We start from the raw sequence: 20,999 nt of genomic DNA, 5'->3' as shown, positions 1-20,999 counted from the left end.
AGTGGGGCATGTAGGGGCGGAAGGCATCATCCTCAGAGTCCCCTTCCCCTGCGCTGAGCCACCCCTCACATCCCAGCAGCAAGCAGCTGATTGCAGGAACGCTGCAATCTTTGAAGCTGAGGAAAAACAACAAGAGCAGCAGAGAGGAGCGAAAACAAAACCTCAGGAGCTTTGCTGCTTCCCGAGCTTATCCTCATGCCTACGTCCCAGAGGAACCGGCCTGGCCTGATGTGGGGCAGCACGGCGGATGCAGGGAGGGCACTGCTGGGAGGGGGCACTGCTGGGAGGGGGCACTGCTGGGTGCGTCGCTGGGCAGCGCTCCCGGAGCCGGGCAGGGGCTGCTCCCTGGGACAAAGCTCGTAACGGCTGGCTGGGGGCGAGACGGGCAGATCGCCTGATAAAGATGTAAAGAGGAACGGAGGGTAAATACAGTCACCTCCAGAACTTCCCACCAGGGTGTTAGCACCGAGGTTGTAAATACGCTGAAATCAAAGACTCATAAAACATGCAAATTGCCCCGTGTGCGTTTGCCTGTCTCCTTCCCATGTCTCTGCCCCTCTCCCCCTTCCTCTGGATTTCTATCTTTCTATCTCCTTTCCATGATCTCGTTCCCCTCCCGAGGAGCCTGTCGGGGCGAGGGAGGGAGTCTTTAAAGGCATTTTTGTGGTTCTGGGCAGCAAGTCAAAAAAAGATGTGCTTTTTTTTCCCTGCCCCCCTGCCCCCCCTTTCCATTCCAGACTCAGGGACACGTCACCCCAAACCTACACAGCCATCAAAATAAACATTAATTAAGATATTTTCCGTGATATTCGGTGTCACAAATTACCAGCCCCACAAAAGAAATGCTGCTGTGCAACTCCTCATGATGTCAGTTTATCCCTTTTGGCGATTGCTGAGATAAAACATCTTCTCCCTGGTTTCCACTTTCCGCCTCTCGCCCCGTCCTGCTGCGCACCGTGAGCCAGCACTTCCCAGCATCCATGGAAAGCACTGATGGGCTGAGAAGGAGAAACCTGCGACACACACACCATGCACCAGGATGCAGAGCGTGGGTCCAAGCCCTGTGTGTGTGCAGCAGCACGTTTTGCCTAGATGGGAGGATTTTATATCTGCGTGTGAAGCTGAAGCTCCCTCCTGACCTGTGGAGTAGGTGAGGATGGGCCTTGGGGTGCAGAGGAACCGAGGTGCAGAGTGCAGAGATGAAGAGATGCAGGATGTAGGCTGTGGGGTGCAGGGTTACAGGGATGTGGAGAGTGGGGATGCAAGTTGCAGGGATACGGAGCTACAGGGATGCAGAGTGCAGGTTACATGGGTGTAGGGAGTGGGGGGTGCGAGCTGCAGGGGCGTAGAGTGCAGGTAACAGGATTACAGGATGCAGGCTGCAGGGATGCAGTTTGCAGAGTTGCACGTTGTCAGGGAACAGGGTGCAGGTTGCAATGCTGCAGGTTTGCAGGATTGAAGGGTGCAGGTTGCAGGGATGCAGGGCGATAGGGATGCAGGTTGCAAGGTACAGGATTGCAGGATTGCGGGGAGAGGGTTGTGGGGATGCAGGGTTATAGGGATGCACGGTGCAGGGGTGCATGGTGCAGGTGGCAGGGTGCAGCATGCCTTAGCTCACTGGCCTGGGGCGCAGGGCCTGGGCTGCTGGGGCAGGGCACAGCGTGGGCCGCCCGGCGCAGGACGGCTGCCAGCAGCTGGAGCAGCTCAGGGTGGGGAACAGGAAAGGGAGCCCCACTGCTGCGCCCCGCGGGGAGAGCAGCGGCTCTGCAGGAGGGCTCTGAGTACACATAGACTCTCTGGAGCCTCCCATGTAAATCCTGGCAGGGCACAGCCAGCTCTGAGCTCATTCACGTGAGATCACCGAGTTGGTCGGGGCACGCGCGGGTGGGTGCGCACTGCAGGACCCTGCCCTGCCCCAACCCAGGCTGGAACGGAGGGAAAAACTCAGCCAGCCCATCATGGTTGATGTGGTTTTGTGGCACATCACGTGCTCTCCGTGCAGACCCTCTCAGTGGGTCAGAAGAACCCACCACGGTGCCAACACAGAGTCCAGGGGCAGCAGCTGTGGGGTCCGTGTGCCCACAAGGGCATGAGATGCTGCACAACCCGGGAGCAGCGCGAGTTCCTCTGCCTGCAGCGTGCACCTGGCTGCAAAGCACAGCCACGGGGCCCCCGGCATTTTCCCCATGGGCAGGATACAGCCCAGGTTGCCTTCTGTTCTCCTGCCACCCTCAATCATCTTTCTTTTAGTGTTAAAACCTTGTGGGATATTTGCATGCCGTTGTGACTTCCCTTCGCCATTCCCCGTCCAAAGAAAACAGATCCATGTGTTTTAAAATCTCAGCTTACATACCATTCCTCCGGCTCCTGCTCCTTTTTGGGGCTTTTCCTTCTTTTGGTGGACCAGTGACCTGAAAATGCACTCTTGGTTTTCCCTATGAGAGGTGGATGAGAGGAGCTCCCACAGCGGCCGCACACTGAGCCCCTCTCTGTGCATCCCATGGCCACAGAGCTCTGCTGCCAGCTCCCCTGGGACCATCCCCTGCCTCCTCCTCCCCAAGGAGGCCCTTCAGGGTTCATTATCATCTGGGCCTCGGCACCTTTTCCCCACTGCCCCTGGCTCTGTGTGTTAGGGAGCTGCCAGACAGACACAAGGAAGGCTGGAGCCCGTGAGCTCTGTTCTTCTGCCAGCTTTCCCCTCATCTAGACACAGCTGAAGAAATTACTTGGCTCCCAGTGTGTGGAATTGGGGTACGTTCCTCCCACCCTTCACAGGATGCTGTCAATGTCCCACCACCAGCTGCTGTCCTGCACCCAAACTCCTCTCAGAAGAGAGAGGAAAGCTCTGAGTTCCGTGTCTCTCAACCACTTCAGAGGCATCGCTAATTTAAACCAACATTCTTTCCTCCCCAGGGGTCCCAATGAAAGAGAGCTGCTCCACTGAAATGCTTAAGCATTAAACCTGTGCTTGAGTTCCATTCAAGTCCCCCATGGGAGCAGGAATGGCCGGAGCTGGGGCACTGCTGAGTGCCTTCCTGAATTGGGCTCCCCAGCTTCTCTGCACCTGAGGCTGCACACGGAGCTGCAGATCTGAGGCCATCCTTCCCCCAGCCCCCAGCCTGACCTTCTTCTCTCATTTCTTGTGTTTTCTTTTTCTTGCAGGGATTCCTTCCTTCCTTCCCTCCCTCCTTCCCTCCCTCTTTCCCTCCCTCTTTCCCTCCCTCCTTCCTTCCTTCCTTCCTTCCTTCCTTCCTTCCTTCCTTCCTTCCTTCCTTCCTTCCTTCCTTCCTTCCTTCCTTCCTTCCTTCCTTCCTTCCTTCCTTCCTTCCTTCCTTCCTTCCTTCCTTCCTTTCATCCTAAATGAGGTAAAATCACACTCCTTGCCCTTGTGGTGTTTTATTTTATTTTTTTTTTCCTTTTTTTTTCCAGGCAATGGTAGCTTACAACACCTTAATTATCGCATCTCTCAAACCTGGTTAAGGATGTTAATACTTCCTTCCCTGGGCCGTAATGCAGCAGATTTCCCAGCCCCATAAAACGCGCCTTCTGGAACCCAACCATTCTGTGCTGCTGATTTCCACGCTTGCTCCTTGTCCCAGCAGCCCGATGCCCGCAGCCCCGCAGAGCCCAGCGGGTGAGGATTGCCTTTTCCCATGGCTGCAGGACCTGGGAGCACACGAAGGGCCAGGCCGGCTCCCCGCAGCCCCACACCTGCTGCCTGCACAGGTGGGACGTGGCAGTGAGAAGCTGCCAGCAGCCACAGCACATTTTTGGTGGGAATGCAGGGCTTTTAATTTCAATCACATCACCCAGCAAGCGACTGCGTTGCGTCATTCTAATCAGCCGGCACATCTGCAGGAGGTGCAAGTTTCCAGGAGTCTGAGCACCAGAACGACGGTATAAATCACAGCGAGGGAAAATCCTTGACATCACCTTCATTTCTGAATCCGATCCTGTGGTCCTGCAGGGTAACGTAGGCTTTCTGGCACCCCTCTCAGCCCGGCTGCTTGCTGTTTGAGAGCCACACGGCTCGTCCGAGAGCTCCGTGCATCCGGTATGCGCCAAAAATCCATCTGTTTCCTTATGGAGGGCTCCTGGCTCAGCCGCGAGCTCTGATTCCCCACTCCCCGCCGTGCAGCCCCATTGCTTTCCCCTCTGCTCAGCCCAGGGCCGCACGAGTTCAGCTGTGTGAGCCCTCACGTGTTTCAGCACGGAAAATAATTTGGGGAACGTCCCCCAGGTCCCGCCGTGCCAGCGCCTGTGGGACAAGCGGAGTCCATTCCCTCCTGGCTTTTATTTAGGTGAGTTTTAAATAACTCCAACCCGCTTCCCTGGGGGAGCCATCCTGCCGATTTCAGCACTAAGCGCTTTCTCCAGGTGCTCAGCCTAAATTCTCTTTTGCTCCATTTCATCCCATTACTCTCTTGCTATAAACCGTCCCAGGTAATTTCGATATGAAGCGGCTGTGGAATACATCTGGCGCTGCAGAGCTTCATCACTCGATGAGGGTGTGATTGTAGGTGTTAAGGGACGGGCAGTGGGCACTGGGAAGGGCAGAGAGCGGCTGCAGGGCTGGGCTGGGGACCTCATCTGCAACAGGAGCATCGTGCAGCACCGAGGGCCCTGCAGCTCATGACAGCAGTGACACTGGATGCTCCAGGCAGCTGTCCCTGGGGAGACATCAAAGCAGCAAGAGCCACCCTTGACTGCTGCACCAGAGCTGTGGGGCTTCCAAGCCCCCATCGTGTCTTTGTACCCCCACAGCCTGCTCTGCTCGTGCTGTGTGTGTCTGTGCCACAGAGGAATGCCTCGCAGCTGGGCCGGGTCTGGGATGCACGTGTGCTTGTGTTTGTCCCCACACCCCTGTGCACATCTCTGCCCAGGGCGTGGGATCTTAGAGGTGCCGCTTCCCCCGGTGCCTGGCTGGGTGCTGGGTGCAGGCAGCAGGCTGGGGGCGGCACCCTGGGCCTGTGGAAAAGGGGAGAACTTTGGCCATTGGGGGATCAGGTTTGTGTGCAGCACAGCCCCACCGCGCACACTGCACACTCGTCGTGCTCTCCGTGCAAGCAGCCCACTCACACTCTCCTTGCGGTGTCAGTGCACACGCTCTCTGCGCACGCACCGCTGTGCACACACACTCTGTGCCCGCTTTGTCCCTTTTGCCCTTCCTGGATGTGATCCTGAAGATGGGTGAGGCACACAGGCAGAGCCTCGTGAGGAAACCTTGGCTCAGTTCCTTGCCCTCCAGACCCACATTTGCCTCGGGGCGCTCTGTGTCTGTGGGGATGTGGATGGGGTGAGGCCCTGCTGGTGGCTGGAGGGAGGATAACCCACTAACCCAGCGTGTGTGCTGGGGAAGGAGAAAGGCAGAAAGTGGGGAGGGCATTGAATTCCCATTGCTTCTGGGGGTGACAAGCAGGGATGGGCCAGGTGTCAGCTTGCTGGCAGTGTCTCCCCATCTTCCTGCTGCTTGTCTAGGTGAGAGGAGGGCTCACAAAGCCTGGGCTTTTGGGGAAGGCCAGGGCATCCTTTCCCCACTGCACCTCCTCTCCAGGCCAGCACTCAGCCCAGCACCTGCTTTGCAATCTTTCCCCTGCTGCCCCAAAATAGCAAACCCTTCCTCCTGTCCCTGCACGCAGCCCATGGGTTTCACAGGTGTCCCTGGATGCCAGAGATCACCAGCTGAGGCCGGGAGCCACTCCTCAATCAGTTTTTTCTTCTGAATTCTGAGGTATCAGCCTCAGCTGGTGTCACAAATTCCCTTCATTGCCTCAGTTAGAAAAGCAGGGTTTGTGGCTGTGGTGATGGTGGCACTGGAAGGTGTGTCCCATCCTCACAGCCTGGTGCCCATCCCTCCATACCAGCTGGGCTGCAGCCAAGGGAGCCTCTCCTGAGCCGGGCTGCTTTTCCCATGCCAGAACCATTCAATTTTGTGTCCATCTGTCCACTGAGGAATTCCAGCACGGGAAGAAGCAACAAAAACACCGAGTTAGACTGGATATTGACACAGCCCACAAGCACACAGCGATACTGGTGTGTCAGGTATGTACATACCATTTCAGCCCACGATACAGAGGCACCGGGTGACCTTTGGATGCTCGCTGTTGACATTGCCTATCTTAAACTTGTAATGAGTGCCCACAACAGCCGGCTCGCGCTGCTCACATGGCTGCGTTTCCCTTCATCCTAAGGATGCACCCAGCATTGATTGGCACCCAGCTGGTCTCCACTGGTTTGGTTTGGGGTGTGAGAGACCTCAGCAAAGCAATCCCAACGCGCTGGGCTGTTTGCAGACAGACCCTGGGCCTCGTTTTCCTTGGAAAAAAAAACAGCTGAAACGCTGAAGGCAAAAGGCCTTTGTGTGCAGCAGCACCAGCAGGGTTGGGCACGGCGGTGTGGAGGTGGCACGGCGCTGTGCTGTGCTGCACGTGAGGCTGATGGGCAGTGGGTTCCAGCGCCCAGCGCGGGGCTCGGGTGGCACCGAAGCTGTTTTTGCTTCGTTTCCCCTCTGCCCAGCGCGGTTCTTTTGGCACCGGGAAGGCGTGAAAGCACCATTCTCCCGCTTCAGAATTCCTCGGCTCCCCATCTCCCACCTGAGCCGTTGTGCTGTGAGCAGACGTCGCCATGGCAACTAATCGTGATGTCATTTGCGGAGATTATTGGACAGGAACACCTTGGGGCTGCCACCGGCCGGGGGTTGGGGGGGGGGCGCCTCTTGGCCGCAGCTCTGGGCACGGGGCGGCACCGGGCTGAGCCCGACGTGTCCCCCGGAGCGCCTGGGGGCACTGGGGCCGGCCGGCCGACCCGGGGCTGCGCCCGCTCCGTGCCACGTACGTGTTTCTCTGATGGGAAGCAGCGATGGGAGATGCAGGAGGGAAGTCACTGACGCTTTAATGCAGTTTTCAATTCCCCAGCCAGCTCGCTTAGAATAATTACCTTTGTTGCAATATAACTCATTACGGTAGGCTCGAAATCCTCCCACCTAAAATGAAAACGATTATTTTTTTTTTTCCTCCTTCCTCGATTTTTTTTTTTCCCTGTCTCTTTTGAATTAAGGTGTCGTTGGAGAAGCAATTGATAGACTCATTCATTTAGTTTAAATCAAACCGACAATTGTCTCCAGGACTCCAACAGGCTGTGAGAGGTGCGGTGTAACCTGATTTAAGGAGCCGGGAATGGCCTGGCCGAGGGAAAGCATCTGCACAGCTTCAATTTAACAACACATTTAATTCCCGATTTTAATTTCTTTTTAAACGCAGAAACCCAATAAACGTCGATTTCAATTGAATGGCAGGGGTGTGCCGTGCGGGGCGCCGGAGAAGAGAAACGTGCAGAATGAAAGAGCGAGGGCGCTGAGGGCATTTAAGGCTGTTTCAAAACGAGGGGGGTTGGATTTCCTTCGTGGAAAACGATCTGACTTGGGAGTATGTTTTAAAAAGTCGGTAGTAGAACGCGAGCTGCCCCTGATGGAGGCACCCAGCCGGCTCCAAGCTCTTGGCCGATGCTTTGAATGAAAATTCATTTCAGATTTCTCATTGTTGAACGCAGTGACCTCACTCCTCGTGACGCGGCTAAAAATCAGCCACCCCAAACCTCAGAAAGTTTCAGAGAGGAGAAAAGAAAAAAATAAATAGAAAAGAGCAATCGGCCGGGGATGCTCCGGCTTGCAAATCCCCCCTTCTCCGTCCCCACAAAAGGGGACAAATCCCTTTTAGCGTGGCCCATTTACCCGCCCTGAAGGGGCGATAAGGCTCAGCCCTTTCAATTCCCAGCACAACGACGCCCCGCGCCCCCCGGCTCCGCTCAGCGCCGTGCCCGTCCCCAGGGGCGTGGGAAGCGCGCGGCAAACCTCGGCGCGGCACTCGGCCAATCAGCGGCCGCCGCGGTACCGCCAGGGGGCGCCATTGGATCGCGGCTGGGCCTGGGGGCGGGGCCGGGGGGGCGGGATGGGGCCGGGCCGTCTGGGCGCCGCCGGCGGCTCTTAAAGGGCACGCACCGCCCCGACGGCCCGGCCCCGGCCGGCCCCCGGCCCCGCCCGCTCGTGCGGTGGGGGGCAGCCGCGAGGCGGTGCGTGCCCTTTAAGAACAGACAGTGGGGGCGGAGAGAGGCGTGCCCGAGGCTCGAAGGCCCCGTCGGGGCGAACGGCGATTGGCCGTTCCTCTTTGAGTCGTCCGTGCGGTTGCCTGCGAAGGGGAGTAGAGGGGGCGGCACGGCGGGCGGCGGCGCTGTGCGAGCCGGGACGGCGGAGGGGGCGAGCGGTAGCCGCCGTCGAGGCGAGAGGAGGAGCGGGAGGAACAGAAGAAGGAGGGCGGCGGCGGCGGGGCGCTGCCCGCGGGCTGCGCGGCGCCGATGCGGGGCTGAGGAGCGGAGAGCCCCGCGGCATGGGCGCCTGACGCCCGGTGCCGTCCCGCCGCCGAGGGACGATGGCGCGGCCCCGCGGCGGGCGGTGGCTGCTGGGGGTGCTGCTCGCCCTGTGCCGCCTGGCCGCGCCGCTCGCCAAGAGCCTGGAGCCCGTCTCTTGGAGCGCCGGCAACCCCAAGTACGTGCGGCAATACGGGGGCGCGGGGGGTGCGGGGGGGCCCGCCTCGCCCTCCCCCGGTGGCAGGATAAAAAAAAAATATTATATATATATCTATATATATAAAAACTCAGAGCGAGGAAAAAAAAATCTATTTAAAATAACCTCCGTGGTCTCGGAAGCGGAGCGGTCGGTGGTGCCGCGAAGAGCGCCCGCGCCGTGCGGAGCTGCCGCCGGACGCCGGAGCCGCCCGGAGCTCGAGGCTGCGTTCTACGGACGGACGGAACCCCCCTTTGGAATACTGACCCCTGCAGCGCTGCACCGGCGGCGTTCTGCTCGCTTCGCTGCCGCCCGGGCGGGGTGGTGCTTCTTTTTTTCTTCGCTTTTTTTTTTTCCTTTTTCCTTTTTTTTTTTTTTTTCTTTTCTTTTTTTTCTCGTCCGGAATGTTGGGAGCGCGTCGCGTCCCGCCTGGAGGCACCGGGAGCGCCCTGCAGCGCTCGGACTGCCGGGGGGGTAGGGGGGTGGGGGGGGGGGGAAGGCGGGGAGTGTGGGGGGAGGTGGGCTCCGCTCCGGGATTGGATTCGGTGTGGCGAGCGCAGCATTAGGCTGCCTTTTCGTTGTGGGTTTTTTCTTTTTTTTTTTTTTTTTTTTTTTTTTTTCTTTTATAAATAGGCTGTTGAGGAATCTGGGGAGGAGGAGCGGGGCTGAACCCCCCCCCCCCCCCCCCGGAGCGGTGTGCAGGAATTTGGGGGGTTTGGTGTGGGGGGGGCACCGGGCTGCCCAGCGCTGAGCCGGGGGCCGGTGTGTGTGTGGTGTGTGTGTGACGGGGGGAGGGGGGGCGGCGGCTCCGGCCTTCCAAAGCCTCGAAAACGGCGTTTTTTTTGGCCCCAAAGCAGGTGTGCGGGGCTCGGGCGGTGCCGTGCCCCCTCCTGTGTTCCCCCCGGGCGTTGCCGGGGGTGCGGCGTGGGGGGGTTGGGGGGGAAATCTGTCCGCCCTGTAACGTGGGCACCGCGGGGAAACCGAGTCCCAACCCCTCCCCGGCTGCGCCCGTGGTTTCGGGACGCGAACAATGCGCGTGGCTTCGCTCCCTCAATGGAGAGCGGCGAAGGAGCCTGAAAAGATCTTCCAGCGCTCGGCGCGGTCACTAATGAGCCGTCGATGTTTTGGGACTGATTGTATCGGGATGTTTTTGGTAGCCCTCTCGCTGGGCTTTATCTTGTAAATCGCGGACTGTTTGTTTATCTTCCCCCTTCTCCGCTTTGAGGGAAGAAATAATCTGGTTTTTATCTCGGTTCCCCCCCCCCCTCCCCGCCTTCCATATTTCTCAAAAGAGAAAATCCGTCGCGTTCTCGAGGTTTGTAGGGATCTGAGCCCACGTGGAGCCCTTCCCGGTCGGACATTCGCTTCTACCCGAACGTTTGTGTTGTGTCCCGAAGGGGCTGCGGGGAGCGCCGTGCAAAGTCTTGAATTCTAATTCAGCGTGTTGGAAAAGCTGGAGGAGGTCTCTGGAGGCTGTAGGAACTCCAATAAGTTAATTCTCTTATTTGTTTTGGTTTTTTTCCTCCCCTTCCTTTTGAAGATCCGTTTGTTAGCTCGGAGCAAAAAGGGGAACTTTTCCCCTTAGGAACTGATCTTTGGTGTTTCTAAGTCTGCTCAGTCAGCACGGAGGGGTGGGAGGGTGAGGAAAAAGCAAATTGGTTCCAGAAACCGCCACCACCTGATACGAAAAAGGGGCTCCGTTGGAGTTGGGGGGGTTTGCCGGGCAGGGCGGGGCGGTGCGGGTGGGCCGGGGGGGTTCAGCGCTCCGTGCGGGGCTTTTGGCGGTGTCCGCAGCCGTGGCCGAGCCCGGGCCGCGCCGAGCCGTGCGGTGGAGCTCGGGGCCGCGCAGCTGAGCTGCGGGATGGAGCGAACCCGGAGGGAGCGGTGCGGGTCCGGCAGCAGCGGGGCTGAGCGCCGGGCGGTGCCGCACACGCGAAGGGCCGCCGTGCCGCGGCTACACGCTGCCGTCTGTGGGTTTGTGTCCATCGCTGTGCGCGTCCCCAGCCCTGTGTGCGGGGATCCATCCTGCTGTTCTCGGGGCCGGCTGCGTCCCTTCCCTGTGCGTGTGGGTTTGGGGGCACGGCTCACTGCTGTCACAGCCGCGCCGTGCGGTGATGCTGCAGGAGGAGGTGCTGGAAAGGCAGCGCCGAGCCCGGAGTGGTGTGGGCTCACACTTCGTAGCTTCCCACCCCGCCACCCCTCCAGCTTCTCTTTCGCTTCTTTTCTTCTTTTTCTTCCCTTTTTTTTTTAATGCCTTTATGCTCCACCTCAGCTGGTGTGGATTTGGGCACAGCCCCTCACGGCAGCTCCTGCCAGCCTGGTGAACGGCGCGTTTCCAAGGAAGGCCTTGCGCAGTGAAAAGCCCCAAAGTGCCCCAATCCTGCGCTCCTCGGGTCCGCTGCCATCCCTGGGGTCACTGAACCACGTGGGTGCTGGGCTCCCATTTCCGATCCCAGGCCTCCTTTGGCTCTGAATGCAGCACAGTGAGCTCTCGTGTTTATTTCTAGAGGAAAGAAAGCAGAAACCTTAAAGAAATAACATAATGAAGTGGAACTTTCCAGCAGATAGGAGCAAAACGTGCTGTGCGTCGGACCCTTGGCTTTGGTGTGGCTCTGTGACTGATGGAAATATCCTCCTGCCCTCTGTTATTGCTGGGCAGCCCACGGTGTGCATGGGCACGGTGCACGGGTGGCTCTCATCTGAGAAACACTGTCATCAGAGCATCAATAACATGGCTGATAGCAGGATGATTTCCTCACCTTCCTACACGGGTTGGGAGCAGCTCAGTCGTCAGCTGGGGAAGCTCCCGGTGCGAGCTCCGAGCTCCAGACTTGTTGCTATAATTGCACCGTGAAGAATTCCGTGTCCTTAAAGGCAGGAAAAAGGCAGGCGTGCAGTGGCTGTGCTGGGTTGAAGGGCCGCCGTTTGGCCACGCTGTGCTTGGGGCGAGTTTGGGCTCCACGTGGTGCCTCTCGTGGATGTGAGCAGAGCCCCTTTAAGGGGTCTTGGCGAACCGATCTGGTTTTAATTTTATCCCGTCGTGTCTGACGGGGCTCTGTGCAAAGCGTTCCCTGCGTTTATGGGAGGGGGAGCTGGAGTGTGGTTCCAGGGATGGAATCGGCCCCTTCGCTACTTAGCAGTCGGTGCTTGGGGTTTGCTGCTATTGTTAAGCAGCCCGGAATGGCACGAGGAATTCTGGCGAAATGTGCTCTGCGATCCCTGGGCTGTAATTCAGGAGAAATATTGACCCTGGTGGGCTCCTGCGCCAAGCGTTAAAAGGAAGCGTTCCTAATAAAATATGGGTTGGAAAATTCATTTCGGCCTGGAATTCGGCTCTCCAGAAAGCATTTTAATAAGGAGGTGGGGGAAATGGGACACATCATCCGCACAGCTTTTAGGGATCTCTCGTTCCCGTGCAGCTTTTCTCTCTCCCTCCTATAAATCCTCCCCGATTTTGCTCTCGCTGTGGCTCTGCAGGGCTGTGAGCGACTTGCTAAAAACAAAACTGAGAGAAAGAAGTGGGGTGGGGAGGGAAGGACAGGCAGAGCGACCAGACGCAGCCCGGCATCTGATCCTTGGTGGTATTTTTGTTCTGGCTTTAAAGGCTCGGTGGTGCCCTGTGGAGTTCTGTGAGCGTGGTGCTGGGGGCCCGGCGTTGTGCCTTTGTTTCTGTTTCTGCTTACTGAGGGCGCTCAGGATGCCGTGCCATCGGGTCTTCATCCTCGTAGCCACATCCTGAGCTCATGGCCGTGCCTGGGGGCTTTGCCTGACCTCCTGAGGCTGCTTTGGGTGAGGTGAGACCCAGCAGTCCGAGCCCAGCCCTAAGTTTCCCCTCAGAGCCTCTCGCAGTGGTTGGGGTGTTGGGATGGCTGAGTGCTTTGGGAGCAGGTCTGCTCCCTGCCTGCACTGTGCTGGGGGGACCTGGGGCTCTGTGCGTGTCTCCTGGGAATGACTTCATTAAGTTCCATAAAGAAAAACAACAGCCAGTGAGCGCCGAGCTGCGGCTCTTGCAGTAGCTGGGTAAATACCATGGATTCTATAAAATGGATTTAACTGCTTCCTTTAAAAGAGGGGGGAAAAAGGGGGGGAAAAAAAAAACCCAACACAAAAAGCGCTGTGATGGGGTGGCTGATTGGTTGTAAAAGTGCTGGAGCTTTCTCCAGAGCAAAACGGCTGCCGGGTTCCTTGGGGCTGTGTTGGGACAGCACCGTTTGTGGGATGGTTTGTGGGGCTTTGCTGGCAGTGGGCTCCCCTGTGTGTGAGCACCCAGTGTGTGTGTGCACAGCGGTGCACTGTGCGTCGTGGCAGGGCTCCTCCCAGGGCATGCAGGTTGTGCTGGAGCTGCACAGCCCTCTGTGTGGCACACGGCGAGGTGTCCCTGCGCTGCCGTTCCCTTCCCCATGCAGGTTCCTGCCATGCACCCTGCCTGTCCCCTGCGCTCGGCAGCCAAAGAACGCTGAGCCCGGTGGGAAAACATCTTGTAGCGATCAGTAGCACATGCTACTTGGAGTCTGGCAGCCGAAACAGGGTGGGGAGAAACAAAGCTGAAATCCATTCTGTGTCTAATTAATGATGGCTTGTATCGGGAGCGCAGGAGGACCGCGGGCCCGGCGCTATCGCGGCGTCACATCTGGGCAGGAATGCGGTGCTGGCGTGGGGCTTTGTTGTGCTCTCGGCTGCGGAGAGCAGGGTCCGTGCTGCTGCCTTCTGCTGAGTTTTCTTTTCCATTTCCCTTCCCGTTCCCTGCTTTGCCAGAGGAGGGAACGACTCCCATCCAGCATCCCAGAAAGCACTCTGTTCTGCCAAACCTGGGCAGCACCCGAGCATCCCTCGGGGAGGCTCCTCGTGCCGTGTGTGCGCTGCCTACAGGTTGGCACTGGAGCCATGACAGCGGTGCTGGGCTCAGGGCAGTGCTGTGCGTGGTACCAGGGCAGCGCGGTGCCAGCAGCTGCAGGTGCCCGGTTCCAGCACCCCGCTGATGGGCCTTACTGTGCGGGATAAGTCCGGGCTGACACTGCTGTGCTGGGCCGGCTCTGTGTGTGGTGCAGGTCAGGGGCACTGCAGGCACTGCGGCCACCCCCAAGGAGCGCTTTGGGGTTGTTTCCCCTTGTTTGAGCCTGCAGCAGCTGCTGTGTGAGCTCTCCCCACCGGTGCCCCACGTGGAATCTGGCATTGCTCAGTGCTGCCGTGGCGGAGCCGCTCTGGCTGTGCCATCTGGGTGCTTGTTTCCCAAATTTAAGCTGGTCCTCCTTGTTTTGCTCGGTTCTGAGATCCAGCCTCAATGATCTCGTTGCCGTTGTGACCTTTGGGTGTAAGCAGCAGCCCTGAGGAGCGGGTCAGAAGTTGGATGTGCATCTCCATGGGTGTGCTGGTGCTGGGGAGCGGGCAGGGTGCTGTGCGATGCGCCGTCCAGGGCAGTGCTGCCTGGGGGATGCTGTGCCAGCTCTGTGCGTCCCATCTCCGGCTCTCAGCGTGCACCAGCATTGGTTGGCTGCTGCAAGAAGCCCACAATGTTCTTTTGCTGCTTGTTGGCTATGAATATGCTTACCGTGCTCACATCAATCGTGGAATATTTGCGTGCATTCCCTCTCATTAAGGCTGAGCAATGGTTGCATGCTCCCCAGCCGAGGGCTCGGTGCTTTCCTCCTGCTGCTGCCATGCTGGTTTTGGACAGACGGACAGACGGAGCGGTGCGTGTTGGAGCACGGGGCCGGCACTCCTTTGTCTGTCCTCATGTAGTAATGCAGCCCAACGCGAGGGGGAGGCCTGAGGGCCCCCCCAGATCCGGGCCCCTTCCCCACCTGGCTCCGAGGGGCAGCCCAGAGGGTTGTAGGCTGGGAAGGGGCGGTGCGTGCGGAGTGCTGTGCTGTGCGGGGCTGGACCAGGTGCCAGGGGGCTGTGTGTGTGTGTGTGTAGTGGGGGGAGGCTGCAGCGCATGGGCAGCATATGGAAAGGATCTGGGTGTAATATCCCGGGCTGCAGAACAGCTTTGCTGAAGAGGCCACTTCAGCAGGGGACGCGGCGCGGTTAGTCCTCCGGCTGACACATCCCAGGCCTTCCTCCGACTTGAAAGAGCTCGAGCTCGCCTTTGAATCGGAGGATTTATGGCCCTTTTAGGCCTCTCCAATAAAAGCAGCTCTCCCTCCTCAGACAGAGCCCACCGTCTCCCTCCTCCGGGCTCATTATCCTGGGGATTTGTGCCGTTCGCTCCCGCTGCGCTCCTCAGATGTGCGGCCGAGGGCGCAGGAGCGCAGAAGTAGAGTGGGGGGGGAGCGCAGGTCCTGCCCCCATCCTGGGATGCAGAACATCCTCGGATCCCAGCTGTGGGGTGCAGGAGAGCATCGTCCCGCGGCGCGTGGTCCTCGAGCATCCTTAGCCCCACAGATCATGTCTGTTTTATACAGGCACGTCAAGCCTCAAACTGTTTAAAGAGAGGCTTAGGAAAGAGTCCAGAGAAACGACATAATAATTATTGTATTACAAATTGTTTCCTTTAATGGGCCCTGTCGGATCGCTCAGTCTGTGAAACGCATTGCATGCCCTCCCCCAGCCCCCACCGCCCCGCGCTGCGCAGCCTTTTTCCACTCGCGCTGCGTTGCTTACAAACGGAGCCCCTATGGAAAATTCCTGCAGCTCTGGAGTGTGGGGCAGGGCTGGGGGCTGCCCTGCGGGGTGGAGGGAGTGGGGGTGAGGGGTCCCCTTCCTGCAGGGCTGGCAGTGTCCCCTGCCTCTCCTTCGGGTGGCTTTGGGTCCCTGCTGTGCTCGGGGGGTGCTTTGTGCCAGTGGTGCTCCCTGGTTCCATGCGGATGCTCCCATTGGGGATGCAGGAGGACCCAGCTGCGTTTTGGTACTGCAGCATGTAAGGAGAGGAGCACGGATTTTTTTCCTTGCCCCCAAAGAATCGATGTGCTGGAATTGAGCAGCAGGTTACATTTCTTCAGCGCGGAGCAGCAAATATGTTTTAAATTTGGCAGCCGGCAGCGGAGAGCGGGTGGGAGAAATTTTCCAGGTATTGCGTTACACTTTCCCCTAAAAGGGCTCTGCTTTGGTGCTGGGGATTGAGGGGAGGGGGCAGCCCCCGGCGTGGGGAGGGGGAATGGTCCCTCGTGGGGCCAGCCGAACGTGGGGCTGCGCTTTGGGCACCCCTGGCTGAGTTGTGCCTCGAGGCAGGGGAGTGCTGGGGGCCGGGATGAATGCTGGGCTTCCTCCCTCTGGGCGCGATGGGAAATTTCCACCTGGCACCGCCCGGTTTCTCTGGCTTGCCTGGTGTTGTGATTTATCCTAATCTCCTGCTCTGATGTATTTAATAAACGCTTCATGCAAGAGTGAGCCAGGAATTCACTGTGAGCACGGAACTGGGACTGGGCCAATTAGCCAATTATTTTTAGGATCTTTTCTTTTTTTTTTTTTTTTTTTTTCTTTAAGAGAAAAACCTTATGAAAAAAAAAAAAAGCCATCTCCAGGTGGCAGGGATGTGCATTGCCTTCTGCTGCACCGAGCAGGAGTGGGGGCTGCCCACACTGCAGCCCTGAGCAATCACTGAGGGGCACTGGTGGCTGCCCCAGCATCCCTGTGCATCACGGTGGCACTCGCTGTCTGCTCTGCAGCTGGCAGCACTGCACTCCGTTGTTCTCAGATTCACACAGTATAGGATCTCCCCAGTCAGTAGGGATCCCTGCAGGTCACTGAGTCCAAGCCCTTTGCAGCAGGATGAGGAATGGAGATGTGGAGCTCGTTGCCCCGTTGCTGCACTGGCTGGGCAGAGCTGGGCCACTCAGGTTAGGGTTTCAGGAAGCCGTGCGGAGGTGCGAAGAGCCGAAGGCGGCTGGAATTTCCCCTTCAGCTGTGTTTGTTTTTCAATCCATGTTATTCTTACTTGGTGTAAACTCGGCAGGGATGCGTCCTTGGTGCGCCCGCCCCGCTGACGGCACAGGCTGCGATGGCTGCGTTGGGTCTCGGGGACTTTTCCCCCCTGGATGAAGCAGGGGAGCAGCCTCAGCGCCGCTCCTTTGTGTTGTGAGACTTTGGTCCCACAAGGTTTGGGGAGGGCGCCTGGTGGTGTGGGCAGGAGGTGCCCCTCACAGCTTGCTCAGGGCCAGTCCCAGGCAGTGGGGATGGCCCTGTGCTGCTCCCCATAGGGGCTGTGGGGCACGGCGGTGCCATGCGCGTCCCTTGCAGAGGAGCAGCTCCGGGTACCGGGGGCTTTAATGCGGGATGGTGCTTTTTGATCTCTGCCCTGACTTGGTGAGCGATGGAGCTGCTTCTCTAATTATCCCCTTACGCAGGGCTGCTGGGGCTGTTTGTGCTTATACCATCTCTCTCAGGAAAAAAAAAATAAAATTAATAAAAGCCCTCCTGCCAGGGCGTGTGCAGGGTGGGGAGCGCAGCGTGCTTTCCCATACAGCGCCGAAATCCTGGAGCACTGTTCATATAGCCCTGGGTGCTCCCACCCACGGCAGGCAGTTTCATGCTCCTTCCCCAGTTTCATAACATCATAACATCCAGGAGAGGCACGAAAGTTTTCCAGAACCTCCTCCCTTTGTGGTGTGTGAGCAGAGCTGGGAGCTGGGCGTCCATCTGAGCGCTGCTCCCGCTGTGCCCTGCTCCTTGCTCTGTTCCTCCAGCACTCGGATGGTGCTGCTGCTCAGGGTGCTGCTGTGCACCGGGTTTGTTTGGTGCCAGTACAGGAGAAGCACTTGGCCTCTTTTTCAGCTCTCTTTTTGGGCACAGTTTGGGTTGGAGGTGCACGGGCTCTGCTGCAGAGTCCATAGCTGCGCGCACAGCAGCTGCTGGTTCATGGGATGTCAGGCTGGCACGTGGAACGTGAATGTACTGTGGCTTCATAGCACAGAGGAACTGCTGTTTTCCCATCTGAGGATGCGTCCTCCCAGCTCCCCCTGTGTCTCTGCACCCTGTGTTTGCAAAGCAGCCGTTCTGCAGGGAGCAGCAGGAGCATCTCCTCCTTCCTGCTTTATTACAGATAAGGAGCTTTGTGGGTAGAATGAATGGTTTCCTTGCACCGGGATGGAGAAGGGGTGACAGGCGGCGAGGCGGTGGGCTGATTGCTTCCAGGAGCTCTCCCTGCGATGCTGTGGGTGTTCCCAGTGCTGGGCTCAGGGTATCGCTGCGCCTTTGGGCACTGCTGGGGCTGGGAGCCCTGTGTGGGGCTGGGGGAGCTGTGGGGCACTGGGAGCTGCGTTCTGCCCACCCCCCATCTGCTCCTGCGCCGTCCGCGCTGCGTTTCTTGGCCTCCGCGCCTTCGTGCAGAGAGCAGCATCGCCAGCAACGGTATTAATGATTATTTATTGGTTCTTAATGCCAAGTAATGTAAACATCTGGCTAATGCAGCGCAAATGTGCGGTGTGGTGGGACGCGGGCTTATCTCCAGCGCTCAGCTGGGCTGGAAGCACTTCATGAATTAGGCCGGGAAGGGAGCGCTGCCGAACAAATGGGGTTGTTTGGATAAACTTTCCTCAAGGTAGAGATTCCCAGACTCCTCCGCCGCTGCCCTCCTCGTTAATTACTGCTTTGCAGCTCCAGCAGTATCACAGGGGCAGGAGCGCCGCTGTTCCCCACTACGCTCAGCTGGCTGCTGGGAGAGCTCCTGCTTGTGTGTGATGGAGCTCTGCTGTGCTGCTGCTCCCCACGCTCGGTTTCAGGGCTGCGACTCTGGCCCTGCTTTGCTGCCTATTGACGTGGGGTGTTTTTTTTTAATTTATTTATGTTTTGATTTTTTTTTCAGTGCAGCGGGGATAAATGCAGTCTGTTGGTAAGGGTGCTGGGGGAGGAACGGGAGCAGAATGGCTCGGCTGGTGTTGCAGGCTGATGGACAATTTCCCCTGCTTTCAGCCCCGGACAAAGCTCGGTAGGAAGGAGAAAGGAAAGTGTGAGCGGAGAGAAATTTACTACTCCTGTGCTTTCTGTAGTGCTTGTGAAGGTGAGAGTGGAGTCACTTTGCCTTGTACAAGCTCAGCAATTCCAGATCATCCCCGGAGAGCTTCTGAAGCTGTGCAGGGAGGAATAATGCTCGGGGTTAAAAATAGGCACTTGACAATAGGAAGGAAGGACTGAAAAAGCTCCGTGCTAAGGGAAGTGGACAGGAGCTGGGCGAGAGGCTGCTGGATTACACTGCGCTGCTGGAGCTGGGCTTTAATGGCTGCAGACCGGAATTAAAGCTCATTTGTGCTCGTCATAACCTGGAGCGAGTTGTACTCAGGTTTGGGTGTCAGTCAGCCTGGGAATAGTGCCTCATTTAATGCAGGTCTCCCAAAAGTTTCTTTTCCCACTGCTTGGAGGCAGCGCCTTGGGATGTGCGGCCTGCAGGGACCTGGGCTGGAAGGAGGTAATTTGTTAAACCCCATTGGAAATGGCTTCTCCTCCCAAACAGCACAGAGGAACCCAGCGCCGGGAGGAAACGGCCCGTCTCCTCCACCGCACTCCTGGGGAGGAGAGGGAGGACCTGAATCCGTCACCCTGGGCGCTGCGTTGGGTTTGGTGGCACCAGGTCACGGCAGCCCCCTGCGGGGTGTGGGACCACTCATCCCAAACCCATCGCCCCGGGGCTTTTGTTAAAGCTCATTAAAACCATCTGTGGTTACCGGAGCCTGACCAGAAAGCCAGAGAGAGCTGGGACCCGTGGCTGGGGCCGTGGCCAGCACCGTGCCCCGGGGCGGCCGCCAAGCAGCGGGCTGCCTCCTGCCTGCCCCGCGCGGATGCTGGAGCGCGACCAGCAGCGATTCCGGCTTCTTGCTTAGTTGAAAGCTCCATTCTTCCTGTCCTGTTTCTTTAACTTTGGCAGCTTTCTTGCAGCGCGAGGTGCCGCGAATGCCTCGCCGACAATGGGGCTGCGAGGTGGGGTGGGAGGGTGGAAGGAGATGAAAGGGGAAAAGTAAAATCGAAGCATGTCTGGAAGTGCATTTTGATGTAAATGGGACTTTTTGATGGACTTTGAGAGACACCAGCAGAAAGGGCACCGGCCTCCTTCAGCGCGCAGAGCTCCGGGCTCTTTATGCGATCAGGAAAGGGCACTTTTTGATCACTGCGACGCTTTGTTGGGTGCACCTACAATTAGCTGGAGCACCTACAATCAGCCAGTGTTCCCACTGACCCCGTCGCTGCCCGTGTCCCTGTGAGGGGCAGCACCACGTGCCCAGCGGGTGGGCAGCAATGTGATGGGGATGGTCACGTTTCACAGGGACAAACCGTGGCCATCTTCATCCTCCTCTGCCTCTGGGAACAGAGCAGGATTTAGGACTTGGTTTGAGGAAGAGTTTTGTAAGAGAGGGGCTGGGTGCTGGGCGCAGCATCCTCCCCCACTGCTTCTCAGAGGGAGCAGAGAGCTGGCGAGTCTCGTTCCAGAGGAAACCAGCTGCTGCTGCCCTGGGAAAGGCTGCATGCAGTGGGGGGCATGGCTGAGTCCTGGGTGCTCTGAGCGGTCCTCCAGCCCTTCCCTGCTCCCAGGGCTGTCTCCAGCTCTGTCCTTTTGATCCTGCCTCGTCCCAGCCCTTGTCCTTGGCACCATCTCAGCACCTCTCAGTGCTGGTGGAGATGCAGCGTTGTCTGTCGTGAGTCATCTGACATCCTTTCTGTTGCTTTTTTTCTTGTCGTTCTTTTCCTTCTCTATTTATTAAATGGGAGCATCAGTTCATCAATGAGCCTCACGCCATAGAAGCCCATGGTGTCGGCTGCATGAGAAGCACCTCCATTTCTCCTGACTCACTGCAGCTGCTGGTGATGGGCTGTCCCCTCCTGTCACCTCTCCATGTGCACCTGTGTGGCACAGCCGACCTTGTGAAGGCGAGATGAGGAGAAACGAGGACAGGGCTGCTCCTGGGGAGGAGGGAAGGGGCAGGCAGGGAGAGACACAGGAAGGTCGGGCAGCTCTGGTGGCTGCATTTGTGCTGTGAAAGCGAGCTCGAAGGGAGGGGAATGTGCATCACATCTCTGCTGTGCTGGTGGAGCTGAGCACCGTGGATTTTGGCCACATGTGGTGCTGTCCCTTGTTGTGATGCTTTGCCACCCCATGGCTGCAACAAGACCGAGTGCTGGGTTCTGCACTTTGGTCACAGAAAACCCGTGCATTGCTGCAGGCTTGGGGCAGAGTGGCTGGAAAGCTGCGCAGAGGAAAAGGGCCAGTGATAGGATGAGGCGTGATTGCCTCAAGCTGTGGCAGGGAAGGGTCACTTTGAGTATTAGGAACAGTCTTTTCTGCAAAAGAGCAGTGGTGCACAGCTGCCCAAGGAGCGGTGGGGTCACCATCCCTGGAGGTGTTCCTGAACTGTGGGCATGTGGCACTGAGGTGGTGGGCATGGTGGGGTGGGCTGGGGTTGGGTTGGGGATCTGTGAGGGCTCTTCCAACCCCAGTGATTGCACGATTCTGTGTCATGGAAGGGCTCGGAGCTGGGCTCCTTCCCGTGCCTGCTGTGTTCCTGCTGTGTCCCTG

At 58.2% G+C, this 20,999-nt stretch overlaps 1 protein-coding gene across 2 annotated transcripts in view; it reads left to right on the top strand.

The window, feature by feature from the left end:
- The first annotated feature begins 5,864 nt into the window (after positions 1 to 5,864).
- The window catches only part of EFNB1 (ephrin B1), a 49,380-nt gene continuing 34,245 nt past the window's right edge, over positions 5,865 to 20,999 (top strand). The window contains exon 1 of one of the 2 annotated variants that reach the window (XM_048959297.1): positions 5,865 to 6,042. In XM_048959297.1, coding sequence (XP_048815254.1) covers positions 5,912 to 6,042 — 131 coding nt within the window. In that variant the 5' untranslated portion in view covers positions 5,865 to 5,911. Of the gene's footprint in view, positions 6,043 to 8,171; positions 8,540 to 20,999 lie in introns of those variants that run through there. The other variant, XM_048959298.1, reaches the window with a different exon arrangement.

This window comes from Lagopus muta, chromosome 13, assembly GCF_023343835.1.
Source record: "Lagopus muta isolate bLagMut1 chromosome 13, bLagMut1 primary, whole genome shotgun sequence".
NCBI lineage: Eukaryota > Metazoa > Chordata > Aves > Galliformes > Phasianidae > Lagopus > Lagopus muta.
This window is presented reverse-complemented; position numbering and strand designations above follow the sequence as displayed.